Here is a 12777-nt window from a genome sequence, read left to right on the forward strand (position 1 = left end):
ATATGCAAATCTAATATCCCCCTTTTGATATGAAGTGAATGAACTTTGCTACTCTAAGGATTCTTGACTACTTAACTGATCAGATGGTACATGAAAACAAAACTTTGCCTGGTTGGATAGCTCAGTGGGTTAGAGCATCATTATGCTACCCCAAGGTTGCCAGTTTGATCCCTAGTCTGGTCACATACAAGGAGCGACTGATGAATTCATAAATAAGTAGAACAAAAAAATTGATTTAAAAAAACCTCAAAACTCTACCTTGGCATTTGGTAGCAATCCCTTCAATAAAATTGTCCCTTTATATCCTTGCTATATAAAGACCTAAGGCAGAGGTCTGCCTTTGAGTTTAGAAAGTTCTTATTTAAAGAGGCAGAATTTGACAAGTCACAAAAAATCAATTCAATCCACTATTTCTTAACAGCTGGTATTTGGTATGTGGTGGGAGGCTTCTATGAAGTTTTGCCCCTTTATTTGTTTCTCCTGAAATACAAAAAAAATCACTCAAAAGTGAAAATCTTAGTATTTAAGCTAAAGTAAAGTGATTAATCTGGTTCCTTATATTTGTTTTTTTTTAATAAAACAATCCACCACACTATATTGGGTAAAACCATTTTATTAACTGACCAAAGCACTTCATTTTGTTTTCTGATTTGAGGTAAAACCATTAAACATGGTTCACAAGAAAATACAAGGAAAATACTATTCAACTACAATTACAAGAGTTTGAAACTTCACTAGTTGTTTACATAACACAAATTCATACAACTGTACAGTCTACTTAGCTAAGTTTATCGATAACCATAAGACCAATATCAAAGACCTAGACACTTGACTACTACTCTTGCAGTGGCTCTAGTTTTGTGACAAAAGAGTTAACTGTTACCACTTTATGAATATACTTTACTTCAAAAACCACTTGGCTAGTGATGTGCACTGTTTTCTCATTATTCAGGGGTGTGTGAAGGCTCTTAGTAGAGCAATCACCTGATCTACATGCCCCTCATGTCAAATCATGTAAAATAACCATTGCTCCACCATGAACATGGAGATTGAAAAGATAGCCCTATAATGTTCTTCATGTATTTAGATTTTTAGGCAAGCCAGCTGATTTTCCCCAAAGCTTCCTTTTGAATGTTCAGATCATGTTTTAATCCTCACTGTAAAGAACAGTTAGTGAAGGTGTCCAAGTGTCTGAAGGAGGACAATGATGCTGTCTAGAAACAATTAATGTATTTCTTCCAACTAAGCCTAGCTTTGAGATTTCATTTTCTTACTGGACAGCTCTCTTTAATAAATATCAAAGCCTTTGGGACACTGCAGATTTGCTTTAGAGATGGAATTCATGCAGTTAAATCAATTGAGAAATAAGGAATTTGCTGTCTTTAGAGAACATCATGACTAAAAGTTGATCCTTTGTTCTTAGTGCTTGAAGGACTTTGCACATTTTGCATTTCTACATATTTGGGGGAAATACCCAAGTCTTACCTATCTTTTAGGAAAAACAAATTTAAATTCAGCCTGTACTAACTACAGATAGAAGAAAAACAGTACTAACAGTATTACAGCACTGCAGTTCACTTTCTGCATTTATGACACACAAACATCATGCACTCAAAGAAGTTAGTTTTTTCAGTGTCACTAGTGATGTTAATTAAAAAAATTTACAGCCAAGTTCAAAACTTTTCTAAATATTGAAATCACCACATTTTAAAGACAGACTGGAATGTTACAAATGATTCTGCAAAATACAAAAATAGATATGCATCCATGAATGCTTTAATCGTTTTTCCGAGCATTCTCATCTTTTGGTTCTTCGTCATCCGAGTACACAGTGGGCTCCTCCCCCTCCTTCAGCAGTTTGCCCACGTGATGATACTTGACTGGATAGAAAAAACACAAATGGTCAAGTCACTACCACATTTCGTGTTAAAGTATTGATTAGAGGCCTACAATCTACTTAGCAATGTGTTGGGCTTCTCAGAGTTTTGTTCAGAAGACAAATATAAAACAGCGACGTCTGACAGAGTGTGCAATGAGTATACAAATGAGTGTACAAATGTTTAGAAGGCTCATTATGAGGTAGTTAGAATATGCTTTAGAAAATGTGCAGAAGGATTTGCAAAGGAAAACACCATATACAAAAGCATGCAGGTGAGACTGAACATACCTTGGAAGCAATAAAGAGACCAAGTTGGCAGGAGTAGAGTAGGAGCAAGGTTGTCTAAGCAGTGTGGGGAAATATTATAAAGGATGTGGAAAGCCAGCCTGAGGAGTTTGGACTTCTATATGTGGCAAAGGGCACTTGAAGGTTTATGACAAAGGTAGGACCAGGTAAAATAGTGCTTTGGCAACAGTGGTATCACTGTGGTGTTGAGGGGAGATGACAGTAAAGGAGAGACCAGAAACAGGGTGACCAAGAGGCCAGCAAGGGTGCACAGGATCAAGAGTCAGGAGTAGGGGGTTGTTGGTGTGGGAAGGGAAAGGGAAGAACATATGGTAATTTAAAGGATAACTGCAAACATGAGTTAATGAAGTGAAAATTGGTGATTCCATGGACCGAAATGGGGACTCCGGAGAGGAACAGGATGGATTTATTACAAGGACTGGATAAATTAGTATTGGTAAGTAGGTCCTTGCAAAACTCTGATAAAGTTAAATCCAATTGTGAGGATAGAAAGCATATTGTAGGGAGTAAGGAGGTACAGAGAGGAAATGAAGCAATGCTTAGGAACAACCACTGGTTGTTTGACAGTGGAGGGAATGAGTGATAATATCTAGTGGATGAAGATGATAGCAGGAGATGAAAATTTTCCCCAACACGAGGAAAAAGCTATACGATGTTAAAGCAAGTGGTAAAGGAGGCATAGCACTGGAGATGTTGGAGAAAACAGATTTAAGAGGATACACTGGAATGCAAAAGACTTGGGAAGAGATGGAGTCAGCAAACCACCACCATAATGACTGTTTCCTTGTGGCCAAGCTAACACAGGGTTAATCATCTCCATGTCAGAGGCCAAGAGGACAGAGCCTCCTCTTTCCCAATATGGGTAGGAATTAAAGGAGTACCAACCTGTCTAACAAGGTAATCCGAGCTGCTTTTGTGTGAAATAATCACCAGGATCAACTGGAACTTCCCTATCTGAACATACTATAAAGGTCCCTAGGGTGCTTGGGACTGTGCAAAACAAATAAAAGCTGCGGGTGCTTGAGAAACATGCCTTAAGGGGAATCCACAGCAACCCTGAAGCTGAAGTTTCACAACAGCAATTGGAACTAAGCTTAGTTCAAGGGGGGATGGGAACCACACTTTTTACCCCACTGATGAAGGCAAGCCCTAGAAAATAGAGCTTTGTAAGTTATAAATTACAGCTCATTGGTTTCATATAGAAGAATCTATTGTTACAAAGGCATCTTGAGGATGCAAAAATGAGGGACTATGTTAGATAGCTAAATTATGTTTTCCATGTAAAAAGACTTACCTCTAGCCTTGAAAGCTATGCTTAATCTGATTGAGATCCAAACTCTAAAGGTAGAGCCTTATCTGACTAATTATTAACTAAGAACTCTCCCTGAAGTCAGCATTAGTTTCAAAGAAAATGGTTGGATTTAGGGGGAAAAAAGCAATATAATCAGTAATATTTAACTGATTATAGGGAACAGCAAATAGAAAATCACATTTTAAATGAAAAAATTCTTTAAAGACATGATCATGGTCTTTATATACTGTTTCAAAGCTGGGAAAGATTATTATCAAATTCTTAGCAATGAAATATTGCTAAAGGTATCTTTAAACACTTAGGTTTGACAAAAATCAATTTCTCAGTGCTCAAAATTTGAACTTAACCTCCAAACTTACTTCTCCTCCAAAGACCTCAGCCCATAGCAGAAGCCAGGAAACAAGTGTCTCCGTTTTTTTTTTTTCTTTTTAAAAATGCAGACACCGTTGTTGCTGGGCATATTATAAGCATCATTTATTTGTAGATGAAGCCTATATTTAGGCTCAGTTAGATTCAAAGAGAAGCTGTTTTATAGAATACAAGTCTCCTATTCTTGAGCAGAAATGTGGGTTGCTTTTAAACAGTAAGCTCTACAAGAGAGGGCTTATGAAAACCCCTCTTTCTGTAGCCATGATGGCCGCTCGCCTTTCCCCTCATATCAGTCACCAAATCGTAGTGTGGAATCTGTGCAAACCTTTCAAAAACTAAAAAAACCAGAAACCCGAGATTCCATAGAGAACAAGCTAAAAATTGGTATGCAGTCATGGCAAGTGACTCAGCACTACTGCAATTACTTCAAGCCATGAACTTGATCCGTCCAAGATTCAGGAGCCTATCAAAATGCTCCCAAGTTTCAGGTTATTTAGTAATAACTATTGGACTTCTGTGAATCCCATTACTGGCCGAAATTTGATACAGCCATAACTTAAAAAAAATGCTTACAAGTGAACTGAGAGTCCCAGTCACTCAGGGTCTCCTGCTGGGCAGGAGTGAGGTCAGAAAGGTCATCATACTCATCCTTCAGAGCTTCCTTATCCAGGCAAAATGTGGCGAGGCCTCTGGATGCATCTCTTCCGGCAAAGACCCCATATGGCCCCTCTTTAAAAACAAAACAAAACCAAAGACAGAATCTTTATTAGACAGTCAATTTCTCTGTGGTTCATACACAGAAAATGGCTTCCTTACCCATCAACATCAAAAGCCCCTTTTTGGAATATCCAGTTTCATTTGGAAACCATAAGTGATGTTGATACTTTGATCATTATGTAGTGGATACTACACGGCCTGTTGTTATTAAACTTATTTAGATAACTAAAACAATCAAAATATTATACATTATCATGCATTTCCTGTGATTTTTCAAATAGCTAATAAAAAAGCCATAAATGATGATCTCCCGGGGTGGGGGGGAGGGGGCTGGTAGGGACTAATACAAGATAATACTAAGTACACGGGTCACAATTCAGTTTTAGGAGATTGAAAACAGAGCCTGGCTCTGTTCTAGGCACCCGGGCCTCACCAGTGAAAGTTATGGTTTCTTAAGATAATAAACACCATGGTTTTAGTAAATGATAACATTTCCTTATAAATGTTGACAGAGATCTTTGGTTGCAAGAATGTATTAAACATTAACATGTGGCATCTGCAGGATAAATTCTTTTATGAGATTATCAGTGGTGCAGAAATCTATCCACAAGTTACATAATCTTCACTGTCAATAAAGATGAGGTAGAACAGAGATAATCTCTGTCACTCTGTTTTTGGTGGGCTTGAAGAAAGATTAAAAATCCTAAAATTTTCATGGAAAATAGAGGAATCTATACCCCAAAATAATTCCATTTAAGAGAGTACTGAATCATTGTGTAGGTACCTAAAGTGGATATTTACACTTGCTTAAATATTGTACAAATAAATGAAAATAATCTAGTGTACTTTAAACAATGTGTTTCCACAAAGATTGATTGAGTAGCAAACCTGACATTAAAGTTTGTAAAAGTATGGGTCAAGTTTCAATATGGCCTGGCCAGCTGAAACCTCAATCCACCAGGATTTTTTATTTTTTACAAATTAGATGAAATTTATGCTCAACTGTGAAATGCAAGTAAGATTCTAAAAAAAATGGTTATTTTAAATTGTGATTATTAGTATATGCTACTATTTCCACCAGAGAAGGTAAAAAAAAACCTTCATAGTTTTCTAATAGGAATAGTAGCACCTAGTGCTTAAAAATAGGCCAATTGTATTGGTTTGGACCTCACCATTTCAGAAATTCACAGAATACTTAACCACAGTCTGAGAAGAACATTAAAGGACTTTGAAGAATGTGTATTAACTAGAATGTAAGCTCCATGAACAGAGATTTATGGGAGTTGTTTGTGTGTGTGTGTGTGTGTGTTCACTGCCATAATCCCAGCACCTACAAAAGTGCCATGCATAGGCGAGGCACTAGAATGAATAATTCCTAGGAATCCTTTGTAATATGAAGTATCCTTTCCACACAATGTCACATATTCATGGGCTTACAGGATGACAGTGCAGGGTAGAGACTTAGAGATCTCACAGGGGCCATCATTTTAAAGAGGGACAACTAAGGCCCAGAGAGAACAGTGCTTGACACTGGGTCACACAGCTGGTCAATGACCCAACCAGGGCTCGAACCCAGGTTGCTCGACTCCCAATTTTGTGCTTTTTGCACAGGCCTACATTCCGCTCAATGACTTTGCAAACTAAAATCATATGATGATGCCCCACATGCTTGTGTTTTGACTGCTTTGTGGTGCAGCTCAGTAATAACAATTATTTACATGATTATATTTATTGATAATGCCTCTAGGTGTGCCACCATAAGTGACAAATAATATTGGTGTGGTCTTCAAATTATTTTGATAGTTACATGTCTGCAGAAAGTATATCTAAATGAGCCACAAGGAAAAATTGCTAAATGGGAGAGTTCCTTAACAATTTTAACACATCTGATTTTGATTAGTTGGACTGGGAGAGTAAAACAAAGTGGGTGTGTAGATGGCCAAATTGCTGTCTTCTATACTCTTCTCTCTCCAGGGCAGCAGGAAAGAGAGCGTGGTCAGTGTGTATATACTCCCAGAGCTCCTTGGTTTTAGAGGAGTCCATATTGGAGGAGCTAAAATCTCTTCTTCCTCCACTGCAAATATGTGTTCTATAAAACCAGGCTGCATCTCGAAGTAGCATGTTAAATGCAGATTCCTGGGGATCTGTCATTGTTATGGTGATTAGGCCAGAAATCCATATTTTTCCTCAAGCTCATCAAGTGATTCTGATCCAACTGGGCTTGAAAGGCCTCATCTCTAAGGCCCCTTCAAGCCTGCCCCTTCCAACAGCTCTGCAGTCTTCCACCCTCATTTCTCTTCTGGTTGGCTTTTCCTGAATCCCCACACCCAGTAGCCTTCATAGCCCTACCCCCTTTGTTTCTCAGGATCCTCCCACTTCTCCCTCACTCCATTTTTAATTTTTTTGGCTTCTAGTCCTTTCTCTCCTGCTATAGACTACTGTGTTACCTTCTCATCTTACTACATTCCCATTGTCTGCCACATTTGGCCTTTATTCCTCCCTCACCCAGCTCCCTTCTCCCTAATGAACCTCCCTTGTTTATCTTCCAGCTTTTCCCTGTCCGCTAAACACAGCGTGCACACACACACCAAACACATGCACAAACATACCTGACACATGCCATATTCCAAGCATCCGCGCGCACACACACACACCCACACGCTCCCCACAAGCCACATACACTGACTATGCACACACAGCGCACACTCACATCACACCCCCACGCCCCATGCTTCTACCTGCTGCTAATCCCATCTCCCTTTCCTTCTCCCACACCCTCGCATTCCACCATGGCTACTCCTGGCATCAACGGCCTTTACGTCCTCTCCAAGGCTGGGCGTCCCTCCTCCCACTGCCCACCCCCCAGGCCACCCTTAAGACAACACCATCCCCTCCTTCCAGAAATCCCCAAATCCGATACCTTCAAAACTCCCCTAACACTGCTTTCTGCTGTATCCCAAACCCCCCCCTTTTCCAGCCTTCTCCCCCTTTTTTCCCCCCCCCCCCCCCCCCGCCGCCCCGCGGCAGCTTAAGCGCGTCAGATTCTCTACACACCTCCACCCGGGCGTTGGTAGGGGCAGGGAATCTGGCCCCAGAGGCCCGCAGCCCTAGAGCACCTCTCGACACCCGCCTCCGCCCCGGGGGAAGCCGCTCAGCCCCCACCGCCCGCCTCTCCTCCTGCCCGCTCTCACTGACTCGGTCGCCATTCCTCCCCGGGGGCGCCCGACTTTCCCCTCGCCCCTCCGGGCTCATCCCCGTGCCGGACCCCTTTCTTTTGTTTCCACGTCCCGGGGGCCAAACGCCTTACGGGGGGCCAACCGCCTTACCAGGCCCATAGAACTTGCGGCCTTTGGTCACGTCGAACACCTTGCCGTTGATGGCCATGAGTATGCGCGGGTCCTGGACGCCGTCGAAGCATCGCAGCTCGGCAGGGGTGAAGTCGCGCCGCTTAAGGCGGGGCAGCGGGGGCGGCTCGTCCTCGTCGCTGTCGCCGCCGGCCGCCGGCTGGTCCCCGCGCACGATCTTGTACAGCAGGAAGATGCAGAGGCCGAGCAGCAGCAGGTTGAGAGGCGACGTGAAAATCTCGTTCAGCAGCCCGCTCTCCAGCTCGCTCGGGTCGGCGCCCGTCGCCACCACTTCCTCGGCAGCCATGATCGCTGGAGCAAAGGTTGGGCCGGACTTGGGAAAGCTCCGGAACTTGAGGCTTTCTCCACCCTCTCCGAGAGCTAGTGCGCGCGGGGCTCGGCGAACAAGGACTAGGCAGGGGAGGAGGCGGGCCCGGGAGGGGAGGGGGCGGGACAGAAGTGGGCGGAGCGTCCCAGCCTTGTCTGTCTCGAAGCTGCTGACGCGCGCCGCTGGGCCGAGTCTGGCTCCGCCTTGCTCAGGCCCCCCACCTTCCTGTGGAGCCTGGATCCCCTCCCCCAGTGGGATCCAGCCTCCTCCACTGCTGAGATAACTGAGCCCACCCCTCAGCTCCACCTGCGAGGCTCCGGACCCCTCCCGATGCCATCCTCTGGCTCACCGCGATGCAGGGCGCAGTCCTCCCGAGCACCCTGCTAGCTCCTGACACACCGACCCCCTCGGAGAGTCTTGGCTCTATTGGGCTCTGTCTGAGGGAGACCCCTCCCCCCTCCCTCCCGCCACCTGATGCGCGCCAAACACCGACTCCATTTCCTAGCTTCGGGCTTCTCCCCTGCCTTCTATTTCAAAGCCTCATGTTTTCCCAGCCATCCCCCAGACCACGAGACTTTCTCATAGGAGACAGAAACCTCACTCCTTGAGCTCCCTTTTCCACTTTCAAGACCCAGCCCCATTTTCACTTTGGGAACCCCCGTTTGCTCTCTTTGATGGCCTTTTTCCAATCCTCCCCCAAGATGCTGTGGGGCAGACACCCCCAGGATTGCTGAAGTCAGTGCACAGCCCCCCTGCTGACAACTCTCCCAATATCTGAGGAAACAGATCAATCGCCAGATTTACTCTGGAAACCTAAAACCTTTTACAATCGCTAATTTGCTCAGTCCCAACGCATCATCAGCAAACAACGTTCTGTCGCTGCTCTTTTGTGTGGTTGGAACGCGGGGAGTGGGGGGGAGGGCTTAGAATGATGAGGAAACTTTCTTTGTTTGGCAGCGTTCTTCTATTTGAGCTCTGTCGAGCTACCCTTGGCAGTCACAATAACCCTGTATTGAAGCCCAGAGGAAGGCTGGCGTTTGGAATGATCCTACGTTTGGTCCCTTCTTTTTCTAGGTATTTCATCTGGCCTTTGATGTGCTAAACGGCTACACTGGAGCAGGCCTTATGGAAGCTGTCTATACCCTTTAGTCTTTTCTGACCTTCTTTATTGTGGCCGGGGGAGGGGAACCGAAGAAAGGATAGAGGGGGGCAAATAATTAAAACCAAGCCATGCCCACATCTGCAGCCCAGAGCTGTACTTTTCCCTCAGGAATTCTGTTCGCTTGCTCATCATTTACCGCCCCCCCTCCCAACACACAGGGGACTTGAGAGAATTGGCTTCTTACCTCAGAATTCTCAAAGTTTCTGGCACAAACTGTTTCTATCCCTGCCCTCACTCACCCCATCTTCTTAAATCATTTAAAAGTTCATGTGAGCTTAACAATCTCTAAATCAGCCCACTCATCCTCTCCCCACCTCCCCAGATCTAAATTTACGGTTATCTGAAGTGGCCCTCAGATCTTTTGTCAAAACTCTGCGATTTAATCAGCCCAGCCGGCGTGGCTCAGCGGTTGAGCATTGACCCATTAACCAGGAGGTGACGGTTGGATTCTCTGTCAGGGCGCTTGCCCAATTGTGGGCTTGATTCCCCGGTTGGGGGCGTGCAGGGGCAGCTGATCAATGATTCTCTCTCATCATTGATGTTCTATCTCTCTCTCCCTCTCCCTTCCTCTCTGAAATCAATAAAAATGTATTTTAAAAAGCTCTTCAATTTAATCAAAGGGAAACAAGCTCAAACTCAAGGCTGTACTTAGGATCTAATTACCTTAAACACACACACACACACACACACACACACACACACACACACACACACCTGTATGGCCAAGACATTTTTACAAACCAACAAACTTGTGAAAAATATTTTTGTTTGCAATCAATATGACAAAATGTAGATCTCTTTTAAGAGCTCATTTTAATTGATAAGAAAATCCAGGAGATTCTAGTCAATAAATGGGCAAAAATAGAAATAAGTAGTTCACAGAGAGGGGATAACAATGGTGAATAAGCATATGAGAAATGTTTAGTTTTGCTAGCAGTGAAAAATGGAGATACCATTGTCACTGACAACTTTCCCATAGGTGAGATAAAAGAAGAACAAGGATGATATACAATGCTAGCAAGAGAGTGGCGATAATCTTGTCACACTATTGGGGGGAGTAAAAATTAGTATAACCTTTTGTTAACTATGAAAATATTTTCTATCCATTAATTCCACTTCTAGAAAGCTATTGTTTGATCCAGTAACTCCACCTCAAGGAATCCGCTCCAAGGAAATATTCAGAAATGCAAACAAAGATTTCGTTACCAAGATGCTCACCAGAGAATCATTTTTTAATATGAAAAAACTGGAAAGAACCTGAATGTTCAACTTTAAGAAATAGATAATTATTGGCTTGAATTGTGACAAAACCATAAAATGGTGTATGATACAGCCATCCAAATTTTATTATGACATGGGAGAATTACTTTTTAATCTTAAAAGAGCAAAACAGGATACAAACTATGTACAGTATAAACTCAGCTATGTAAAAATAATGCATAAAAGGAAGCCTGAAAGGAAACATGCTAAAATGCTAACTGTTGTGATTGTTAACTTCTTTATACTTTTCTATATTTTCCACAATGAGCATATGTTACTGTTAACTTCAGGGGGGAATAGTTTATTATTTCTTTTCTGAAAAACTGTAGAATGGTAATACATATTCATTATAACAAACTTAAACAACACATATGTGTATAAAGAATGAAACTCATCTCACTCTCCCACTCCCCAAACAATCTTTAAATCTGGCTCACACATTAGCAGGTTGGTTTATATTCCTGCAGACATCTCTCTCTCTCTCTCTCTCTCTCTCTCTCTCTCTCTCTCTCTCTCACACACACACACACATTTTTGTTCTACCAAATTGGGAAATTCTTAAAATAATAAACAATTCATCAGTTTTTATTCTAACAAAGAGAGGCACAAAGTAAAAAAGAAGAAGAAGTAGAACAAGCCATTAGCTCCCACCCATATAACCCCTGTTGGAATTTTTTAAAGTCATACTCATTTATTCCTAAGGTGTAAAAGTCAAACTCTAGAAAGATACAAAATACAAATTAAAACCCCTCTGCCCACCCTTGATTCTCTCTTCTCAAATGCAACCACTATTAAAAGTGGGAGATATGTCAGACAGAGAAAGACAGATACTATGTGATATCTCTTATGTGTGGAATCTAATAACATCAACAATAACAACTCAAAAGACCACAGAGTGGCCTGACATGGCTCAGTAGTTGAGCATCCACCTATGAACCAAGAGGTCACAGTTCGACTCTCTGTCAGGGCACATGCCCAGGTTGCAGGCTTGATCCCCAATGTAGGGCATGAAGGAGGCAGCCAATCAATGATTCTCATCATTGATGTTTCTATTTCTCTCTCCATCTCCCTTCCCCTCTCTGAAATAAATAAAATATTTTTTAAAAGAACAGGAAAAAAGGCCACAGAGTGGAATGGTGGTTACCAGGGGATAAGGGGTGGGAGAACTGGAAAGATGTTGTTTAAAGGTTCCAAACTTGCAACTAGTAGATAAATAAATCCTGGAGCTCTAATATATGGTACAGTGACTATAGACAACAAAACTATTATAAATATTAAACGTACTAAGAGATTAGATCTGAATTGCTCCCACCAGTAGAAGAAATAATTATGTGACACCGACAGAGGTGTTAGCTGACTACAATGTCAACCATATTGCAATATAAAGTTGTCAAATCAATAGGTTGTACACCTTAAACTTGCACAATGTTACATGTCATTTAAAATTATATCTCAATTTTTTGCCGAAACCGGTTTGGCTCAGTGGATAGAGCATCAGCCTGCGGACTGAAAGGTCCCAGGTTCGATTCCGGTCAAGGGCATGTGCCTGGGTTGCGGGCACATCCCCAGTGGGAGATGTGCAGGAGGCAGCTGATCGATGTTTCTCTCTCATCGATGTTTCTAACTCTCTATCTCTCTCCCTTCCTCTCTGTAAAAAAATCAATAAAATATATATAAAAAATTATATCTCAGTTTTTTAAAAAACAGGGGAAATCTTTTTATAGCAGGCTGGGGAGATTTATAATTTTCATTCATCACAGTCCAGAGTCCATTCTGCTACAGTCAATAGTCCCTTGGAGGGGTAAGAGGAAAGGACATCCTGCTTCACACAGAAGGTAGGAAATGTCGGCAATTTAAAACCTCAAGAAGTGATTCAGCTTGAAAATATAAGTGCTTTCAAAGCAGATTTGACATTAAATAAAGTGGGTTGTTAGGTAACACTGGGATGCTGAGATTGCTGAAGAAAAGCATCCCACCATTCTGCCTTATGTCACTATATTAGGTGGAAAGGTCTCTTCCAGAGTGCCAGTTCTCAAGTTCTCTGGAAGTGAGCAAGGTGACGAGTCCTTCAGAACATGAGAGTTGCATTTTACATGCTCT

General features: G+C 42.4%; 1 protein-coding gene across 1 annotated transcript; it reads right to left on the reverse strand.

Annotated features, from left to right (window-relative positions):
• Positions 1-597: 597 nt before the first annotated feature.
• On the reverse strand, positions 598-8333 carry PGRMC1 (progesterone receptor membrane component 1). The gene is made up of 3 exons (XM_006082183.3): positions 7910-8333; positions 4440-4595; positions 598-1880 (listed from the first exon to the last, which is right to left on the reverse strand). The coding sequence occupies exons 1-3, from the start codon at positions 8232-8234 to the stop codon at positions 1777-1779; spliced, it is 585 nt and encodes a 194-aa protein (XP_006082245.1). The 5' UTR covers positions 8235-8333; the 3' UTR covers positions 598-1776.
• Between the last annotated feature and the right edge of the window lie 4444 nt (positions 8334-12777).

The sequence above is a fragment of the Myotis lucifugus genome, unplaced genomic scaffold, assembly GCF_000147115.1.
Source record: "Myotis lucifugus unplaced genomic scaffold, Myoluc2.0 scaffold_2, whole genome shotgun sequence".
Taxonomy (NCBI): Eukaryota; Metazoa; Chordata; class Mammalia; order Chiroptera; family Vespertilionidae; genus Myotis; species Myotis lucifugus.